The 20,996-nt window shown below is 42.0% G+C and overlaps 2 protein-coding genes across 3 annotated transcripts; one reads left to right on the top strand and one right to left on the bottom strand.

The window, feature by feature from the left end:
• The first annotated feature begins 98 nt into the window (after positions 1-98).
• Positions 99-12,796, top strand: LOC124270854 (ankyrin repeat domain-containing protein 16-like). 2 transcript variants are annotated; one of them, XM_046705912.1, is made up of 7 exons: positions 99-402; positions 3,426-3,548; positions 4,393-4,490; positions 4,592-4,743; positions 6,475-6,636; positions 11,473-11,551; positions 11,780-12,796. In XM_046705912.1, the coding sequence occupies exons 1-7, from the start codon at positions 101-103 to the stop codon at positions 11,941-11,943; spliced, it is 1,080 nt and encodes a 359-aa protein (XP_046561868.1). In that variant the 5' UTR covers positions 99-100; the 3' UTR covers positions 11,944-12,796. The 2 variants fall into 2 exon arrangements, with proteins under 2 accessions (XP_046561868.1, XP_046561870.1); XM_046705914.1 differs by lacking the exon at positions 11,473-11,551.
• Positions 12,797-14,727: 1,931 nt separating this feature from the next.
• On the bottom strand, positions 14,728-20,724 carry LOC124270845 (prothrombin-like). The gene is made up of 7 exons (XM_046705897.1): positions 20,719-20,724; positions 18,940-19,049; positions 18,334-18,521; positions 17,710-17,843; positions 16,856-16,997; positions 16,149-16,264; positions 14,728-15,475 (listed from the first exon to the last, which is right to left on the bottom strand). The coding sequence occupies exons 1-7, from the start codon at positions 20,722-20,724 to the stop codon at positions 14,771-14,773; spliced, it is 1,401 nt and encodes a 466-aa protein (XP_046561853.1). The 3' UTR covers positions 14,728-14,770.
• Between the last annotated feature and the right edge of the window lie 272 nt (positions 20,725-20,996).

Genomic DNA, 20,996 nt, shown 5'->3' with positions numbered 1-20,996 from the left:
TAAGAGTGACAATTTGTAAACGCCATGTCAGTGGTTGCAACATTTTCTTGTTGGCATGATATATGCGATAAGTAGAACAAGAGAAGATAACTCTAAACAAATGTCTAATATTTACAAAGCAGCACAAACTAACGATGAAAACTTTTTCAAGCTTTATGATGATGCGGACACTTATATGTGTTACAAACATGAAAAATCGGGAGATTCGGTTCTGCACATTGCTTCACGATATGGTCACTTGAACCTGGTTCATTTACTTCTGGAGAAAGGTGGCAACCCTGAAATTGTTAATTTGGACGGCAAAAGACCACTTCACGAAGCCGCCCAAAATGGACAAATTGATATTGTCAAATATTTGTTAGATTATGGCGCAACTGTTGATTGTCTTAAAAGAGCTGATTGGTAAGCGGAAACATCAGTAGTGGTTCTTTTCTAAGGTCTGTTGGTTCTCTGTTGGAACGATGCCGGCTATAAGTTTGACTCATCTGGGTCCTAGTATTGTGGCAGAAACAGATTTTGTATATTTTAACATGTTGTAAATTGATTAGAATTCATGTAAATAAATGCTTTAAATTTCATTGCACAGCTTTAGTCATTATATTTTATCATGATACTTAGCCTGCCTTAACTAACTATCACCCACAGCCAGTTCACTGAGCATGCTTACCGCATGTTCACGGGTGCCAGTCAAATCGCCCCAGCTACAAAATGCCCCAGCCAATTTGGTCAAAATGCCCCAGATTTTTGGTCAAATCGCCCCAGGTTTGGTCAAATTGCCCCAGGGGGATAGTCAAAATGCCCCAATGTATTTAAATTGGTTAAATATGTGCCACAACTGCATAGTTTTTGTCATTTTCCATATTATATTCTATATATAATATTATATAGTGATATTTCGGATAAATTTTCTATAAGTAAACTGATAAGACCAAAAGTAATATTCATGTATAGACAACACTGTAATACCAATTATTTGGTAAAGAATTACAAGAGTAAAATGAAAGGTTTGTATAATATGTTTATTGGCTGTAAATAGTTTTTTGTCAAAAAATGGCATTATGTAATCATAACAAGTATGGTATAATATTTATTATTTAAACATATTTATTTCCAAAGAAAGGAACCGGATTGGTAAACAAGCATAAGCTTATATGAATACCGCTCTGGGATACAATAGAAGGAAGAATAAACTCGTCATGATGAATGTACAATGTGCATGATATATAAATGTTGCAAACATGAGAAATAACGCCAATCATTGTTAAACGGTATATGTCAAATAAACAAAATATTTTGGATCAAATCTGCCTGTTAAATTTATAAAAGAGTGCACTGAAATTAAAAGTTCTTTGTTTACTATTGAGGAGCAGCATTGGTTTCCAAACAAAATTGATTTTAGGTCAAATCCTTTAGTATAAAAATACATAATTTGATGTATATTGTTGTAAAGAGTACATGAAAAGAACTAGTGAGCAGAGTCTTCATAATTATGGCCACAAGAGCAATATGATGTCGGAGATATAAATCTTTCATATTTGTGAGCATTAAGGTCACTACATTCAAGTTGGAGACGAGAATGTATGATTAGACAAAATCTGCTACCGAAATTTAAGTCAAAATGACTGTAGATATTAGAATAGTTCAAAATTACATTTTTGAATCTCGATAGGTGATGGTCAATTAGTGAATATGTTTTTATAGCCTGAAATGCTCATACATTCAAGCCTCAACATTTCCTTTAACTAAACACAGCATTGAATGTCAATTAGTGAACATGATTTAAATAGCCTGTTTTTATCCACACTTTTTGACAAGATTAATTGACAAAAGCTCTAGATTGTTTTTATAAGCATTATACCATACTTGCTGACAAAAACTATGCATTTATGGCCAATAAACATTTTATACAACCATTTCATTTTATTCTTGTAATTCTTTACAAAAGCATTAATAACATGCAAATAATTGGTATTATAGTGTTGTTTATACATGAATATTACTTTTGCTCTTATCAGTTTACTTATAGAAAATCTATCAGAAATATTACTATGTAATATTATGCGAAGTATATAATATGGAAGTTGACAAAAACTATGCATTTATGGCATATATTTAATCATTTTAAATACACTGGGGCATTTTGACTACCCCCCTGGGGCGATTTGACCAAACCTGGGGCGATTTGACCAAAAATCTGGGGCATTTTGACCAAACCTGGGGCGATCTTTTGTAGCTGGGGAGATTTGACTGGCACCCATGTTCACCACACAGCACAATAACATAAGCCCTTCCCCACCTACGTTCTTTTGTCTTTATAGCCAGCTTGGGCAATCAGCTAAGCTTTACACTTTTACACATTACAAGGTTTGTGGTCACTCCACATTCAATCGTCAGATGAGCAACATTCCATGTGGATTTTCTTAACATATCTTTGGATCACATTCTAAGGCGAACATTTAATACAGATACAGCAGTGTCCCCAGGTGTGAAATAAACCTAGGCCCACACACCTGGGTTGTTGTTTTCACCTATAAACATCTCCAATAAAACATCAGCCATTGAAGAACAACAAAAGTAGCGTCTGTTGTCTGTGCGTGACTGACGCAGTCCTGCTACAGTATCATGAGTCACCGTGGGTTATTCACTTCTCTGTTGGTTCTCTGTTGACATAAGTACAGTCAACAATGTCAATGTACTCATGTGGTATATAAACAGTCACCATTTATCTGTTGATAACAGTGATCCAATACATAACTGTCATATGCAGTCCAAAAAGTTGTTAAATCTTACCATTGTTACTGATAGATAATAATACACAGAGCAAGATGTGAGTTATGTTAATTGTTATAATGTTTTAGCATTATTTGTCTTAGTGTAGGATATGGTCTGAAATGTCACAAATATTTTTGCATCTTGCTCAGAATGAGCTCTACATAATTTTCAGACCATATCCAGCCTCAAACAAAATCCAAAAATATGTACTAAACTAATGTCAATCTAATATGCACATCCACAGACCCTGGAGGGTCGTTTTTGAGTTTGTGTATGAGTCAAAAGAATTATGAGAGCTTCTTTTTATGCAGTCATGTGCATTTAAAATTACACTCTCAAATCAAATGTGTATATTATAGTGTCTCTTCTTTGTAAAGATGCTCTGCTGCGTACGAATAAAAAGTCATAATAGATGATGACATAAACATAACCATCTGTAGTAAGACAATCAAAAATTGGAGGATGAGCTTCAGTTGAAAACTATTGGAGGGCTTCTGTTCGACTCCTTACTTCACTGTACTTAGTAGAGTAATGACATCACTATATCTACTTTGGTGACACCCTGTTTTATGATATGTACTCTCACTTCAGTCTGCATTCTTTTGTACTATTGTTTTTCATGTGTTTTTAAATCTATTTCTTTTCCATGGAAGGACACCTCTGATGCTGGCATGCACAAAGACAAATCCTGAAGTTATCAGAGCATTGTTGGAAAAGGGAGCTGATCCTGCATTGAGGAACAAGGATGGATGGAACTCCTTTCACATTGCAGCCAGGTACCATGAGTACAGGGCTTTCAAATGACCTTTGTCTGTCACTAGTACCATAGGAAAGGCTTTCAAATGACCTTTGTCTGTCACTAGTACCATAGGAAAGGCTTTCGAATGACCTTTGTCTGTCACTAGTACCATAGGAAAGGCTTTCGAATGACCTTTGTCTGTCACTAGTACCATAGGAAAGGCTTTCAAATGACCTTTGTCTGTCACTAGTACCATAGGAAAGGCATCTTTGTCTGACATTTGTGCCATTATTACAGGGGATATGTGCTTTCATTGAAAAATATATAAAATATGTACTACCACAGTTTGGATTGAACGCTCTGAACACGAAACGTCAAACACCCTAGTTGGAACAGTCCACTGTTTAAATTGCTCTGTTGTCTTAATCATGAGTATATTTGTGCTGTTGGTCATTTATAACCAGTGCTGATTATGCTGTGTATCATTAAAAGGGATTGTTTGAGAGTGAATGAATGTTGTGTCATGTGTGTGTGTCATGTGTTGTATTCTCAAAGGAAGGGAGTGTGGAGATCATATATCTTGTGTTGTATTCACCAGGGAGATCATATATCTTGGGTGTGTGGAGATGATATATCTTGTGTTATATTCTCCAGGGAAGGGAGTGTGGAGATCATATATCTTGTGTTGTAATTTGTATTCACCAGGGAAGGGCGTGTGGAGATCATATATCCTGTGTTGTATTCACCAGGGAAGGGAGTGTGGAGATGATATATCATGTGTTGTATTCTCCTGGCAAGGGAATGTAAAGATGGTATTTGCTGTGTTGTATTCTCCAGGGAAGGGAGTGTGGAGGTGATATATCATGTGTTGTATTCACCAGGGAAGGGAGTGTGGAGATTCTTCAACTATTGCTTCACCATGATGCTCAGCTGTGGAACACTGTGAGCAAGAACGGAAGAACACCTCTTCACACAGCAGGTATACATACAATGCTATTTAGAGAGATTATTATTTAAAACTTTGCCTTGTTTCCCAGTGTTTCAATCTCCCTCTGGTTACTGTGAAATTGTGTGTTCCAGCACTCAATGGCTGTACCGATGCTGTTCGGTTCCTTGTTGAGTCATGTGACTACCCATGTGACATGGTTGACAGCTGCGGTACAACACCGTTGATGGATGCACTGAGAGCAGGACATGTTGACACAGCACAAATTCTGCTAAACTTACACAAGGTAGGTCACAGTGACCCACAGACTATCAGATCGGGTGGTCACAGTGATACCCACAGACTATCAGATCGGGTGGTCACAGTGACTATCAGATCGGGTGTCACAGGTCTATCAGATCAGTGATACCCACAGACTATCAGATCGGGTGGTCACAGTGATACCCACAGACTATCAGATCTATCAGATACCCACCATTGGTCACAGTGATACCCACAGACTATCAGATCGGGTGGTCACAGTGATACCCACAGACTATCAGATCGGGTGGTCACAGTGATACCCACAGACTATCAGATCGGGTGGTCACAGTGATACCCACAGACTATCAGATCGGGTGGTCACAGTGATACCCACAGACTATCAGATCGGTGGTCACAGTGGTCACAGATCGGGTGGTCATATACCCACAGACTATCAGATCGGGTGGTCACAGTGATACCCACAGACTATCAGATCGGTCACAGTGATCCGATCGGGTGGTCACAGTGATACCCACAGACTATCAGATCGGGTGGTCACAGTGATACCCACAGACTATCAGATCGGGTGGTCACAGTGATACCCACAGACTATCAGATCGGGTGGTCACAGTGATACCCACAGACTATCAGATCGGGTGGTCACAGTGATACCCACAGACTATCAGATCGGGTGGTCACAGTGATACCCACAGACTATCAGATCAGACTATCAGATCGGTGGTCACAGTGATACCCACAGACTATCAGATCGGGTGGTCACAGTGATACCCACAGACTATCAGATCGGATCGGGTGGTCGGGTGGTCACAGTGATACCCACAGACTATCAGATCGGGTGGTCACAGTGATACCCACAGACTATCAGATCGGGTGGTCACAGTGATACCCACAGACTATCAGATCGGGTGGTCACAGTGATACCCACAGACAATCAGATCGGGTTGTCAGGCTAATTGTTGTGTTGATGCATGTCATCGTATCCTAATTGCCTTGGTCAATGCTTATGATGACAATCACTCGATTGTCTGGTCCAGACTTGATTGTTTCCTGACTGTTGTCATGTAGCTGGAATATCAAACAGTACCCATGCAAAGTTGCATCCCATAACTAAATGATTTCAGTTGTTCCAGATGTTGACAGTGTAATGGTGGAAACATGTTTGAACTTTTAGGAGAAAAGAAATGCATTCGTATTATCTACAGCTAAGTAGTGTTGACTATCGGTACAGATCATGGAGATTGATAATTGTTAACTAAATATCGATCGATTATCTATAAATATCTGCGATATAACTTTGAGCAAAATGTAATAAATGTCAGTAAGAAATGAATATATTTCACATGACTGGTGAGAGTTGACATGTTTTTGCATGGATTATTAACAAAACAGCATCCAGAAGCAGACCATAAATAAAATCCGAACTTTGTATATTGTGTGTGAAAATTTGAACTTAAACTTTTTTCTATCACAAAAGTAAATGTATAATATTATCAAAAACTCAATTTCATATCAATAATCATAAATAATGTTTTCATCGGTGATATTCCAGTTATCTAATTATCTTAGCCAGACGTACATCTAAGTAAATCAGGTAGAGTGTTAAACTTGTGGGTGTTAGAAAACAGAAATAGTGATGACTTTGTCATACTTTGAGAGTTGATGTTATTGTGTGTGGGACAAGGTTGAATCTGTGCAATGGTGTATGTATTGTTCCTGATATTCTGTGGTGTATGTGAAGCTGTTGCTGCTGCAGGCTGATGTGGCGAAAGAGGACAAGCTGGGCCGTCAACTCGTGCACCTGGTGTCGGAGGCAGGGCAGCTGGAGGCCCTTGACTTTCTTCTGGACACCTTTCACATGTCTGTAGACACCAGGACATCCACAACTCAGTGTACTCCCCTGCATGTGGCCGCCAAGGTGGGTTGTCATCACTTCCACTGACCTTTTTGATAAAAGTGGATGACTCTCGTGGATAGTTTTGCCAGGTATATTGCTATGTTTGTGTTAGTGAACATATGTTTTGGTTAGTATGAGGCGGGGCGGTGGGGTAGCCCAGTGGTTAAAGCGTTGGCTTGTCACGCCGAAGACCCGGGTTCGAATCCCCACAAGGGTACAATGTGTGAAGCCCATTTCTGGTGTTCCCTGCCGTGATGTTGCTGGAATATTGCTAAAAGCGGCGTAAATCCAAACTCAGTCAGTCAGTAGTATGAGGCAAGAGACTTTTCGTGTGGTGTAGCTCAGTTTTACCTCATGGTATCCATATGTCCCTTGTAGCTGCTGCTTGTAGGCCAGGACACTACAATATGTAACCTGGCTGATTCTGAGCCACATGATTAGTCATTTTTCAACTATTATCCACCGACCAATCAAATATGAAAAGTTGTTTCTGCCTTCTTGTGTGTTTATAATTACCTGTGCCTACTTGTGTCTCATCTCAAGAGTCTGTAGTTTTGATTTTTTGTGATAGTAAACATTTTTCCTTATCCTGACTCATGCTAATTATGCTTGTCTCCTTCCTCTTGCGAATGATAGTGGAACACTTGAAATCCCTTGAAGTTCCCTTTAAAAAAGCAGACGTAAAATCACTCACCCAAGAGTAGTGTCCCTTTGCTCCCTTTGGTGCCCAAATGGTCACATGATCAGCCATATTTGTCGCTCTCTCCTTCTTCGCCCTTGAAGACGGTTGTGAGAGCACCTGGCTCCCTATACGGCACATATCCTTTTATATTTTCGGACCTTACATCAAAATTATTGCTGTATACGTTTTTTAGGATTATATTCAACATTACGATTTGAAATTTGTTCTAAAATTTTCTTCATGTTTACAATTGATGAAAACGTGTATTCATTGTAGGTACCGAGTGTCTGTGGCTGACCCGCATTTATTATGTCCTAATTGCACTGTTTCATGTTCTTCCAGCTCTCGCTGTGTGTATTATGTAAATTTAAATTCTGTTGAATTTACTAATTACCTTTTTTCCATCCATAGACGTTCTAGGGACTGGGTACGTAGGTATTCACAAGTCATGTCTAAATCGAGTGATTGCGCTGATAACCTTGTGTTAACCACTGTTGCAGATATTCATAATTCCAGTGAATTACTGAACGTTTCTCAGGAGCAGGTCGATGTACCAGAGGTGAACGCCAGAGGCCATAAGAGATCATCGTCTACTGAGCTGACCTCATCGCAGATGAAAAAGGCCAAATCTTCAGCTTCGCAGAAGAAGAAGGCTACTACTATGAAGACTTCAGCGAAGTCTAAGATCAGCTCTACTCAGAAGACGAGGTCTTTCTCAGCCGAGATTGTTCCTCCGGAAGAAGCAGATGCTTATGATGATCCACCCATCCTCATACCTGAAGTCACCATCTTCAGTAAGAAGATGAAGCCTGCTTCTACAGCTACATCGACATTGGTATCAGTGCAGACATTGACAGAAGACCTACTATCAACCCAGACATCGGGTACCAGAGATAGCAGCAGCGTCAACTCTTCACGAGGGCAGCGAACCTTAGATGACGTCTCTTCAGTATCAGATGCATCATCCCTGCAGCAGTCTCTTCAGACAACACAGAACTTCAACCCGGGACTGTTCATGCAACGGTTTACAGACCAGATGATGTCGATGATGGAACGTTGCTTCGCTCAAGAGAAGGCTGCTTTGAAGATCACTACAACGTCTACTAGCCTGCGTGAAAGGTCTACAGTCTCCCCACCACATCTAAATGAAGAGGGAAGCCTGCACGAAGGCTCTCGGACACGACGATCTTCCCCATCTGAAGAAGACGCCCCAGAGAGTGTCGCTAAGAAGTCTCCACGCAGGAAGGAATCTAGACGTTCTCCCGAACCCTACAAACGTCGAAGATATGAGTCGTCATCTCCCATCTCCCATCCAGACACCCATCTAGAGCCTGCGCGAAGACACTCCTACAGAGGGGAAACTACGTCCAGGAATCGCAAAGATCTAGAGAAATACCTCAAATCTCCAGGAAAGATTCAAGATCACATCGGGATCGTTCGCCTGCGCGAAGCTCATCTTATAGATCATTCTATAGAGACTCAAGTAGTCATGCATCCTTGGAGCGAGATATGTCCAAATCAGAGGATGAAGGTGAAGGCGTCTTCTCCGATACGGAAATTAACTCCTGGATCGCCAATGGCTTGGACTTATCATCACCTTCTAAGGACACAGATGAGGCGTTTACCTACAAGATGTCCAAGGATGATTTCGACACACTCACCTTTCCACCAACCAACCCGATCTCTCAAGTACCAGACAACCTCAACGCAGCTTTTGATAAAGCCGCCAAGTCGCAGAGTCAGCACATCCCGACATTCAACGCCAGGAAATTCCCTCTACATAGGATGGAACCCTTCCTGAAGGCTCCAGAGGTTGATGATGGCTATAAGATTATCACCGATTCCCGTCAAAGAACTTACAAGATTGAGGATAAGAAGTAAGCGCAGCTGGATACAACCATCAACGAAACTCTCATCTCGAAGTTCAAGAATTCCTCAGCCAAAGAAGCCCGGATGATATATCGGCTTATAGACGGTCATATACGGTACTCCGCTCTACTTATGCAGAAGAGAGACCATCAATTTATGTCAGAGCACCTAGCATCTACCTCAGCGGGTTTGACTCTCCTGAGAAGACAAGGGTTATTGTCAGCATTTCTCATGATTCCAGGGAAGTTATGATGATTAAATCCATCAACACTTTGGCTAACGTGATTTGTCAGACATCAGAGATTCTGGCACTACTACGCTCATTCAAGTTGGAAGACCAACAAAAGAAATTTAAGGCTCCTGCCTGGGATCTCAACGTAGTTTTACAACATCTCACCAGTGATGCCTACGAGCCTCTAGAACGGATATCCTTTGAACTACTAACTCAGAAAACGGGCTGTTCCTGATCGCCCTAGCAACAGCTGCAAGGATGTCTGAAATACATGCTCTGGACTTTGAACGAACACGATTTGAATCAAGACATCGTGACATCGTACATCTGGGACTGTGATGGGATTTTATCGCCAAGAACCAACTGCCTGGTCAGCCTGACAGACAGTTCCACATCCCAGCACTATCTCCAGTCCTTGGGCCACAGGATACGCAGGATCTATCCTTATGCCCAGTCAGAGCACTTAAAGTCGACTTGAGCCTCCACGAGCCTCCAATCCACACGATGTCAGAGCCCTGGGGTCAGCACTTGCTCTGCATGGAAACTGCTCGATTACAACTATAATGGAGGGCTGCTTTTGGAGATCAAACACAGTGTTTACCAACCACTACCTCAGAGACATTGCCACTGAAGACGTCTCAGGCATTCACCAGTTTGGGCCTCTTGTTGTAGCACAACAACTAACGGTTCCACAAAGGCGCTGAGTAAATATCTCACCCCTTTATCACGTGACTTGTGAAAACCAATGCTCTGGAGAGCAATGGCTATAAGTCCATGCACACGTCTAGGACAGACTAGCATGAGTGATAGACCCTGTACTTGTATAGGACATACTCGTACATGAAGAAGGGTCGCATCTCCACTCGATGCGCGCATCAAGAGATGGAAGAAATCTGACAAGTTGTGGTCCCCCCAGACTCATCAGAGAAAAGTTGAAAGAATCTTCAACAGTGCCGTCATAAGTTCCCAAGGGGGGTAATACAGGACTTAAATCTACAACCAGTGAATCCAGAACGTGGCTTGACCCACCACCGTTTCCGACGGATTCTGCAAGACATAATTAGCATGAGTAAGGATAAGGAAAAATATGTAATTTTCTGACTAAAATTGATATTTTATACTTATCCTGACTCATGAGGATAGCCCTCCCAACCTCCCCTCTTATGGCTCTCTGGACAAATATGGCCGATCATGTGACCATTTGGGCGCCAAAGGGAGCAAAGGGACGCTACTCTTGGATGAGTGATTTTACGTCCGCTTTTTTAAAGGGAACTTCAAGGGATTTCAAGTGTTCCACTATCTTTCGCAAGAGGAAGGAGACAAGCATAATTAGCATGAGTCAGGATAAGTATAAAATATCAATTTTAGTCAGAAAATTACATTTTTCTTGTCCAAAAAACAATATGTATGGATTTGGTTTCTGAAAACATCGAAATATGTCAGTCTAAGTAAACTTAGGTATTATTCATTACACTGCTATAAGTACTGAGTCTAACAAAACCTAGTAGAAGGTCGCGTCAGCTAACCTTTTGGACTGACCAATCAAGAACGTTCACATTCGCACATACCGTTTGAACCTTTACTTAAAAAACTCTGAATGCTATTTTCCGCACGAACGCTTCCGAGTGATACACATGGAAGACACAATGAGTAAACAATCACAGAAAATATCATTTTGTCAATATTCAAGGATGTCATCTTGTGGTAATAGTAACCAATAGTAATAGTTTGTTGATAGATCAGTGTCAGCAAGGATGTATATACCTCTTTGGTGTCAGCGACCTGGGAAGAGAAAATCCCCAAACCGTTTTGTATGTCCTGCCGAACCCTAAATTGTAGGCGTTTTCTCATTGGTTAAATCCGTTTGGCCTCCCCCATTTGATTGGACAGTCATAGGTCAATCAAAGGTTAGCTGACGTGACCTTCTGCTAGGATTTGTTAGACTCAGTATAGCAGTGTAATGGATAACACTGAGCCCAAGTTAACTTAGACTGCGAAATATGTAAAACTTTGAATAATGTTAGTTGCCAGCTTTGTCCATACCAACATTGTACCTCGATTCCTTTGTTTGTAGGAGGGTCAGGATGCTATCATGCAATGCCTGTTGAGACGTGGTGCCAATGTCCATCTCTTGGATACATCGCTGAGATCTGGTTAGAGGCATTCTTCTTCTTGCATCATGTTCATCTTGAACATCCTGTGATGCACCTCATGCTTGAATCTCTGATGTCACTGTCCCTTAAATCTCATGCTTGAATGCAGAACACATAATATCATATCCCCGGAGTGATACTCCTTCAGCGTATGTGAGGCTCAGAGTGTATTAGTCCACCCTTCATGTTTGTAAATACAGTGTTAATGCATTTACTTCTTGTCCACAGCTCTACACATTGCCAGTGGCGGGCAGCATGCAGGGTGTGTGGAGCTTCTGCTACAACATGGTGCTGGTGCCAGCCAGGACAAGCATGGACAGACAGCCAGGCAAATGGCCAAGAAAGATGATGTAAAACAAGTATTCAAGAAATATCTGGATCATGTCACTTGAAATATCTGCAAAAAGATTTAATATTTTTGGGTTGTTTTCACGATATTATTCACACTCTGGGTCACAGTTCATTACACTTTGGACATTCCTAGGCTTATTTTACAAAGTGATCTTAACACAACTACACCTATTATATCAATGTTCAGTCACAGGAGATACACCCTTCATAATCCCGTGATTATACTGATACCGAACTGACCATCGCCAGGCAGGATAACAACAAACCTCTTTATCATCTTTGGGTATACTGAGGCCAAACTGTGATCTTCTGGTCGAGAACAGATGCTGTATATGCTGGACCAAGTAGACAATCTGGTGGACAGTCGTGGTGTCATAAGCTGTGGACTGTTTACAGGCGGCTGTCATATACCTGCAGGAGTGCCTGCTGAGGAGTTATGTAACACTCACTCACACACTTTTATATGATTCAGCTAAGTTATTTGTTTTTGTACCTCTTGACAGATGACACTCTGACACAATCATTATCCCATCCCCTTATCCTGTCATGACTTCTCACATTCACAGGGGGCAGCCTAGTGGTTAAGGCGCTCACTCGTCACACTGTATACCCAGGTTCGATTCCCCATATGGGAACAATGTGTGAAGCCCATTTTTGGTGTCCCCCGCCATGATATTGCTGGAATATTGCTATGTGTGTAAGCATTCATGCCAGGGATAGCCAGGGTTTCTCACAGGAGTGTAGTCACTGTTACATTTTAAAAGTAATAACATTTTGACATTTATATGCTTACGGAAAAGCCATATAAAAAGTTAAAATTCAACTGTTTGAGAGGCATTCAACAAGTTGTACCCTTTTGAAAACCAAAACGTCGCAATAAAGAAGTTGATCATCCACAAAGACTTGTCTGTCCTGTTGTGAAAAATCAGACTGAAAAAATATTCAGAGGAGGTATTTATGTTTTGAAACATCTGAGCAACAACAATCGAGTATTTCACAATTACATGCCAGAATATTCAGTTATGTCACACATCGCTGATCCGATGTCTGGTTTAGAAACAATAGTTTTCTGAAACAATGACCAGAGACTTGTTCACCAAAGATTATTTCTACTTCTATGACAAAAGTTGTGGAAATTGGACGTTGATGGAGGTGTTATGCATGGCCTACCATTAGGTAAGGTAGTCAGTGATAACACCAATGAAGACAACAAATGACATTCGTGAATGCTCAAGCTTTAAGCTCACTTTGATTGTTCCGATTCTTTGCAGAAAATATGTTTGGATCAGTTCAACCAACCTTGAACCCATTATTTTCTCTGTAATTAGGCACAAACAATTTCTTTGGAACTGCCACGTAGTATATTTTTTTTTAAAAACCATCCAGGATGTTCTTTTGATGTGTAGATTATACAAAATTTCAGAACCTTATGACCTAATAAAATGTTGAAGGGCATGGCCATCGAAGTTTGCTGTGCAGAATTACGTGTGTTTACCAGGATACTCTGGTGAGGTTTCACAACACCAAAACCCCCCTTCATCGTCTCAAGCTTACCTTCCACACAGAGCTGACACTCATGAAACAGAACTAATGCTCAAGTCAACATTAATTCAATGTCATTCTATTGACATGCTCATCAACTGCCATGTCAGGCTTTCCGGTGGTGTGGAGCTGGACGTAAAGGTCTCAAATGATACCTGTCTCTCTATCTCTGACTGTAAAATACTACCATTGACGATCACAGACAATCGTTTAGGAGTAGTGTGCTCCGAGATAGTGAAAACAGCCCGGACAACAGTGAATGGAAACAAAATGGAAACAGACGAGTTGGCGCAGCTCCATAGAATGAGCTTCCGGTAAACCATCAAGACCATCCTTTCAAAAAGCAGGATCAGAGAGTTTTATGGTAAGATGCGCAGTGTGAAATATGTTATAACAAATATCTGTGAAAGATATATTTGTATGTGATCATCATGTGTTGTATCAAACACTCTCCCTGACATGTTGCATCCTTGGGTTCAAAAGGTTCCCAGTGCAGTCTGTACGAGACGATCTAATTGTTTGGGTGTCCAAGTTCAGTGACAATTTGTGTGCTGAATTGTCTGGTCCAGACTCAGCTATGTATAGGTTGCCACCCCATAACTGCAATGCATTTGACAACACGGGGACGCCGTAGAGTTTACTTGCCATGGTAGTACATATATAATATATAATTGCACACTGCCATTTCAGGCAACAGCTATCACGTTGATTAATTGTACTACATAATACCGTCTGAAATAGTATACACAAACACAGATAAGGTTTGAAAACCATGGAACATATTTACATGGAGACTGAGCCCAATGTCTGCGTGGAGCCAGTTTTCAGTCTAAGTTAAGACACTGTAATAAGCGCTATTCTTGAACCTTGACACAAGTTACGCATAATACCGAGCACCGAATGCTTGGGCTGTCAATTTGGCCTAGTTCTCCAATTTTGAAAGTATGGACCTTGACGAATGTGTTGCTGACACATTACAAACAGTTTATCTTTATATACACTGGATATTTGACCTGTGGACGAGACGTTATCAATTTGCCATTTCCGATGTTATAATTCTTACAATCTTCATTTCAGTCTATACAACCATTATTGCTAAAAAACATGAAACACGCAAGAACCCGGATGTTGCTGTTTGTTCATCTGGTATAAAACGTAGCCGCCATCTGATGAACACCGAGTTTCGTAGCCCCTTGATCAGATCCTTGATTATGTCCGGCAAATTTCACGTAAATCATTTGGGAACCCCAGGTCGATGGCAGATGTACAGTGACAAATGAAAGTAAATTAGCCCCACGGGGCTGTTTTTATTATTAGCCTTTCATATCAGTTGTCCATTTCGTAGTCTTCTACTTCATTCTCGATTGAGTTCTCTAGAATCCAGTCATAATATTTGGACACATGTGTATAGTAGCCATATTGGTTTTCTTGGTCGCATCCGACTCCCCATGAAACGATCCCCACCTGAATCCACCGACCGCCGTATTCCATTACATAGGGGCCGCCACTGTCGCCGTGGCAGGCATCACCGCGCATGCGCCGAGAGTACCCAGCACAGATCATTCCGGGCGTGAAAGAAGTGTTAACACTTTTGGCACTTCTTTCACATACGGGTCGGTTGACATATGGAATGGTAACCTCGCGTAGGAATGTTGGAGACATGCCGTATTCATACAAACTACCACAACCTGTAATCATTCCGACCCTTCCGCCACGAAGTAGTTCGTTCACAAGCAGTTCCCTCTCCAGGCATATTGGCATTACGAAGTCACTGAACTCTACCGGCTGATCTAGTTGGAACAGTGCAACGTCGTTATCAAAGTTATGTCCCTTGAACTCAGGATGCAGTATGTATTGTTTGAGACGACGTTGTATGCCCTGTTTGCCGTCGCAGCGCACGGTGCCGACGTAAATGTCCACGTCTACTCGAGAGAATGGAGTGCCGTAGGATTTCTCGAACTGTTCGACACAGTGGGCAGCGGTCAAGAACCACTGGGTGTTGATCAGTGAACCGCCACAGAAAGCAGCAGTCTGAAATAACAACAGGTCACGCTTAGATGAAATAGACGAAACGATTAGATGACCATTGTGTAATAATAATATAATAATAGTAACACGTACCGATCACTTGCTTGATAACGGCGTTACTACCCACACCGAAACGTCGCACTCATTGCAGTAAAAAAGTTGACTCTCCATGGAACTTGGTTTTCCTAAACTGAAATAGGTTCTGGGGATTCCAGCCCTTGACAAGTCGTTTAAACGCCGCTTCGTAAGTAATGGTTTTTGTGTGTGTATTAGTTAGTGATTACCTTAAATACATATAGCCAGAGTGTCACTTTGTCAGACTACACCACCGACATTGCCTTTGATGTAGTCAGGATATGGCTCTCACACATCCGGGTGGCTGTTGGGCGATATGTTGTGGTACCAGGTACGGTTTTGAGCCCATTAACACATATTCTGAATATTACACATGTATTGACATATACCTACAAACGCTGTTACCACTCTCCGTTCCTCAACATATGGAACCAATACATAATCCAGGCAAAATGAACTTTGTGGGCGCCATGATATAGAAACCCCCCAGACATTACGGCTACCTATCCTTCTTGCAGTCGGTTCTTACACCATGAATCTGCAGACTTATTCGGTCCCGACAACAGCTGAGACGGCTGTGATTATAAATGGTGTGGCTTACATGTCTCTTGTCCCTGATGATGACGTGCCATGGGGATTCCCCTTCCAGGACTTCCTTACCGCTGGCGATACGCCCCCCTCTACCTGCCTCCTTCACCACCTTAGGCCGCCCACAAGCTGAAACACAACACGCCAGTCATCATTCGTGGAACTGGATTGGTCCTTGGTAGTCGTGGTGAAGATGCTTTAGTCGGAGTGTAAGTACAGGAGGGAGATCGGTGAATCAATGCAAATATGTCCGACTGAAAACTTTCATCTTACATCAGAATTTGTTTAACAGACTTTAGACACGATCAAAGCGTTAAGACGATCGTAACTCTCATCGTCCATCCTGATATAGATATCCTATCACCATCATCATCAAAGACTTACTACAATCGTAGCCCTAATACCGCTTTGGGGAACGGGGATGAGGTGCCCTGTTCATTGTACGACACTACAAGACCTCACGGGGCGGTGGTGTAGCTAGTGGTTAAAGCGTTCACTCGTCACGCCGGAGACTCGTGTTCAATTCCTCACATGGGTGTCACCAGCCGTGATATTGCTGGGATATTTTTAAAAGCGGCGTAAAAACTCACTCACCCACTCATTACTCATACATGTGTGGCGTACAAAGAAATACCTCCTTATTGTATCCACATGGGACTTAGGCAACGGATGTTGTGTATTGATATCTGTCTTCATAATATTATGTTGATATCAACAAACCTTTCTTGTGGCCAATACCATCGATTGTCAAAATGGCGGATACCCTGGCTGAACAGCCGTTTGAGGCACGTGCAGCGCACGTGTATTCGCCAGCATCTGTTTCCACGATGTGGTCGAGTACCAGGTAGTTGTTCACCAGAATCTGACAAAGAAAACACAGGTGGGTTGATTTGAAGTTTAACACCAAGGTGAAATGCATGACAATAGATTGGAACAGCAGGGAATCCATACAGAATGGACGCTAATAACAGATAATTATGCAGAAGAGTAGATCGCCATAAACTGAACTCCATATAATTGTGTGTTGACACTACTTGAGTGAGTGAGTGAGTTTAGGTTTACGCCGCACTCAGCAATATTATAGCTACATGGCGGCGGTCTGTAAATAATCGTGTCTGGACCAGACAGTCCAGTGATCAACAGCATGAGCATCGAACTGCGCAATTGGGAACCGATGACATGTGTCAGCCAAGTCAGCGAGCCTGACCACCCGATCCCGTTAGTCGCCTCTTACGACAAGCATGGGTTACTGATGATCAATATTCTAACCCGGACCTTCACGGGTCTTACACCACTTGAACTCTTAACACCGCCATGCGCTAAAAACGACAGTGTCGTGCGTAACTTGCAGCACCGTGAAGACAGCTGGGTACACCTGGATCAAATCCACAGAAAGTTCGTTGCGCTACGACATTCGTAAGCCTATGATAACTAGAGTTACGATAGGTCGTAACGTTACGACGCTTTGTTGATAAGGACCCTGCACGATAGCGAGATGTAGCACTGCACTAATAGGACGGAGACTGCGCGTGGCACTGCGTGCTGCTGCAACTCTCATCACACATTATATATACCTTCTTCCTTCGGTCAAATTTGATGATCTCCCCGTTCTTTCTCCACATGGTGTGTTCCGCATCGGGCACAAAGCACTGGAGTATAGCGCTGCCACCCTCCTCCACAGTCATGTTCTGGGGCGCCTTCTCTACACCTAGCAGCGACACACAGATATGTTCATAGATCGTGTCAAAACAATAACTCCAGGCACAACTGAACAAAACAATGTCACGTATACATTTCATTGTCTGAAAAGAAGTACATGTATTTCAGATAGAATAAAACAGGTCTTCGTGTGTGCCGCCATCATCCCAATCCCACCGGCTTTGTCTCTTTCGTAAGAAATTAAATCGTCAAACCGGGGCATGATGGTCTCTGGTCAAACTGATATGGAGATCGTAAATAAATCTTTGTGCTGGTCGCCTATTGGAGCCATAGAAGTGAATGTCAATCCTACTGGCACATTTGCAGAATTTCTAAGCAGGCGACGCGTGTTTTCCGTAGAGAAGGCATACTTTAAACTTATATATAGCGATGAAGGGATGAGGCTATTCAGTGACAGCAGCTTCTGAATCCCCCGCCGCAACCACTGTGACATATGATGATATTCTGATCCAAATCTGGACATGAAAGTGGCTTCTTACGCAGTCTACATGGCTCTGTTAGCGTGACCCATGAGGACATCTCAAACAGGTTGCCGCCTGACAAAGCAACACACGTGTACTTCCCGTCCTGGTCGTCACTGACTTCCGGCACGTGCAGAACACCGCCCGGATGGACCTCGATACCCTCGGTGTGGTCGCCTTCACTGAGAATCCGGTCCCGATGCAACCTGGATCGGAATATGGAATCTTCATTTATGGAAGAATTATTCTGGACTACTCTCTGGTCGAGACAGAGGATGTCCTACTAAGGAGGACAAACAAGTACTAAAACAGGCAACTCATGGATCAAGCAACACCATAACTGTGTACTACCTCAGATTGGTAAGGCTATCCACCAATTCTGAAGAATGCCATATCATCCATCCTAGTCCTGCCACTTACGACATGCAATAGACTACTGGACCCCGTTCCTCAAAGCAATAGTAGCCCTACGACAGTCCTTAAGTCTATGTTAGGGTATGGGAGTTACGATCACCTTAGCGTTACGAACGCTTTGTGGAACGGGACCCTGGCGTCTAATCATGTCCATCAGTTACTATATACTGGACAAACCACTGACACTCTGTCTTGTAGTGCCGTACTGACCACATGATGCCAACGTTTGGCTCCTCTACGGCACACTCCAGGAGGACGCTACTGCCTCGCGCTATGGTGATGTTGTGGGGCACCTTCGTGAACGTCACTCTGTCAGACTCCTGCAACAACACCAACAGGGCATTCTACACTTACTCTGCGATGTTCTTCGCTGCCTTTAAACTTAGATAAACTATAGCCACACAGATCATGCGAAATACATCTGCAAAACGTGATTTCATCGTGTTACAAGCGGATCCTCAGATGATGTAGAGTTGCCCGTTCCAGAAAGGAAGGGCGGGATTGAACAAACATTCTTAGTTTGTACACCGCGAGGACGATGGTAGACAGTACACGTCAAAGTCTAAGGTCTGTTTGAACACATTGATGATACTGGTCGAGGGGTTTACATGTACATTCGGACACTGCCAGCAATCGGACCCATAAAGTGGTCAATCGTAGTGTGACCAGGGTCTCGATCCACAAAGCATTCGTAATGTTACGACCCGTGTTAACTCCCTGATTTATCATAGGCTTACGAATGTCGTAGTGCTACGAACGTTTCGTGGATCGGTTGTGACGTGACTATGAGCGAAAACATCATGGTTTGTTGATGCCGTCAGTTGACTGGGTTCACGTTTGGGTTTCACGACACCGTGACTTGACAGGTGGGTTTTTAGCGAGTAATGGTAAAGCTCGGTACACATACTGGAATCGTTTTTGAACTGCGATTTGGAAATATATTCAACCTCCAGATGGGTAACTGTCAAAAATACGTCATCATTGTAATGACTATATGATTTCTTAAAGCTCCTCACTACGAGGCAGAGATATATGATTTCAAAAATATGAAACTTGTTTTTATTTCTAATCAGTACAATAACGTTTCATTCGATCCCCCCAAAATGACAAAAATGTGAAATCTCTTCAAAGATAGGTTGCACAGCTTGACAGGAAGGATGGGTTACATACTCAGCATGAGCTTTGTGGTACACAGGTTTCCGTGTACCGCGGCAAACAGTGGCATTTTGGACCTCCGCCTTGAATGTAGCACGTGCCTCCCGTTGTGACATGCGTAGTCCCTCACATGTGACGATATCTTCATACTCACATTCTTCACCCGAGAAAACCGCGAGAACAGTCACACCTCGAAGAACACGCATACGAGATATAGATGCACATAATAGATTAGGTCTAGGTTTACATAGCTGTCTATTTGAATCTTGAATGAAGTATTGCCTTTATCTTGTGAGGTGGTTAAGATGCAGTGAGGTGCCGTATTCCTATTTATTTCACGTTGTGTGTTATCACTAATGTATTTACTGATCACAAATCTGATTTTAAAAATATCAAAACAACCTGTGTGTTTTAGATATCACAAAATCGAATATTTGATATCAATAATAAAAATATTGGAATCACAAATCTATTATCATATCACAATATAAATTTTTAGATATAGCAATTTTGACATAATTAGGTGCTGATGAAATATTATCCTTGATGATCCTTGTGCTGTTGAGTTGAGCCTGATACAACATGAGATAAAATGAGTTACCGATATCCCCCCGTCTGCCGAATATAAATAAACTATGAGGTTTCAAAACATAATTTCATACCCAAAACTTGAAGTCGTGATATATCAATATTTAGTATAGATACATTAGAAACGACGCCCCTCACGAGTATGCAGCAATAGTCCCAAGTTAAGCACTTCTTTTGCTTACTCTTATCACAATACCGAGATGACAGTGAGGCGTGGTCGTACCTACACACAGGCTTTCTACTTACCTCCATGTGTTCCTGGACGAGTCGCTTTCCCTTCTCTTAACACAGGTTCCCCGTTGATTACACTGCAGTGGGCATGGCGACTCTGGTGGAAGGATACAACAAAATGCGTTATGAGTAGATGCCTGTAGAAACGGTTAATTATTTAAGGTCGAGCGTCAATAACTTTCCCAAATTAAAATGACAGTAGCTGTTTTAGTAACATTACATTGCTATTTTTAAAGCTATTTTCATATTCATAAGACTCTATGCTACAACGCAGAGTCAGTATCATGAGAATT

The sequence above is a fragment of the Haliotis rubra genome, unplaced genomic scaffold, assembly GCF_003918875.1.
Source record: "Haliotis rubra isolate DU_JTF1 unplaced genomic scaffold, ASM391887v1 Scf1551, whole genome shotgun sequence".
Lineage (NCBI taxonomy): Eukaryota > Metazoa > Mollusca > Gastropoda > Lepetellida > Haliotidae > Haliotis > Haliotis rubra.
Note: the sequence above shows the minus strand (reverse complement) of the source record. Positions and strands in the feature narration are given on the sequence as shown.

Excerpts from the sequence above, each read along its gene's own strand:
- LOC124270845 (XM_046705897.1), bottom strand. Across the intron at positions 18,522-18,939 it reads CCAAACGTTGGCATCATGTG|GTTGCATCGGGACCGGATTC; the intron begins GTCAGTACGGCA and ends ATTCCGATCCAG. Across the intron at positions 16,265-16,855 it reads TGGTATTGGCCACAAGAAAG|CTTGTGGGCGGCCTAAGGTG; the intron begins GTTTGTTGATAT and ends GTTGTGTTTCAG.
- LOC124270854 (XM_046705912.1), top strand. The coding sequence starts at position 101 with ATGTCTAATATTTACAAAGCAGCACAAACTAACGATGAAAACTTTTTC. Across the intron at positions 3,549-4,392 it reads TCCTTTCACATTGCAGCCAG|GGAAGGGAGTGTGGAGATTC; the intron begins GTACCATGAGTA and ends TGTATTCACCAG. Across the intron at positions 4,491-4,591 it reads AACACCTCTTCACACAGCAG|CACTCAATGGCTGTACCGAT; the intron begins GTATACATACAA and ends TGTGTGTTCCAG.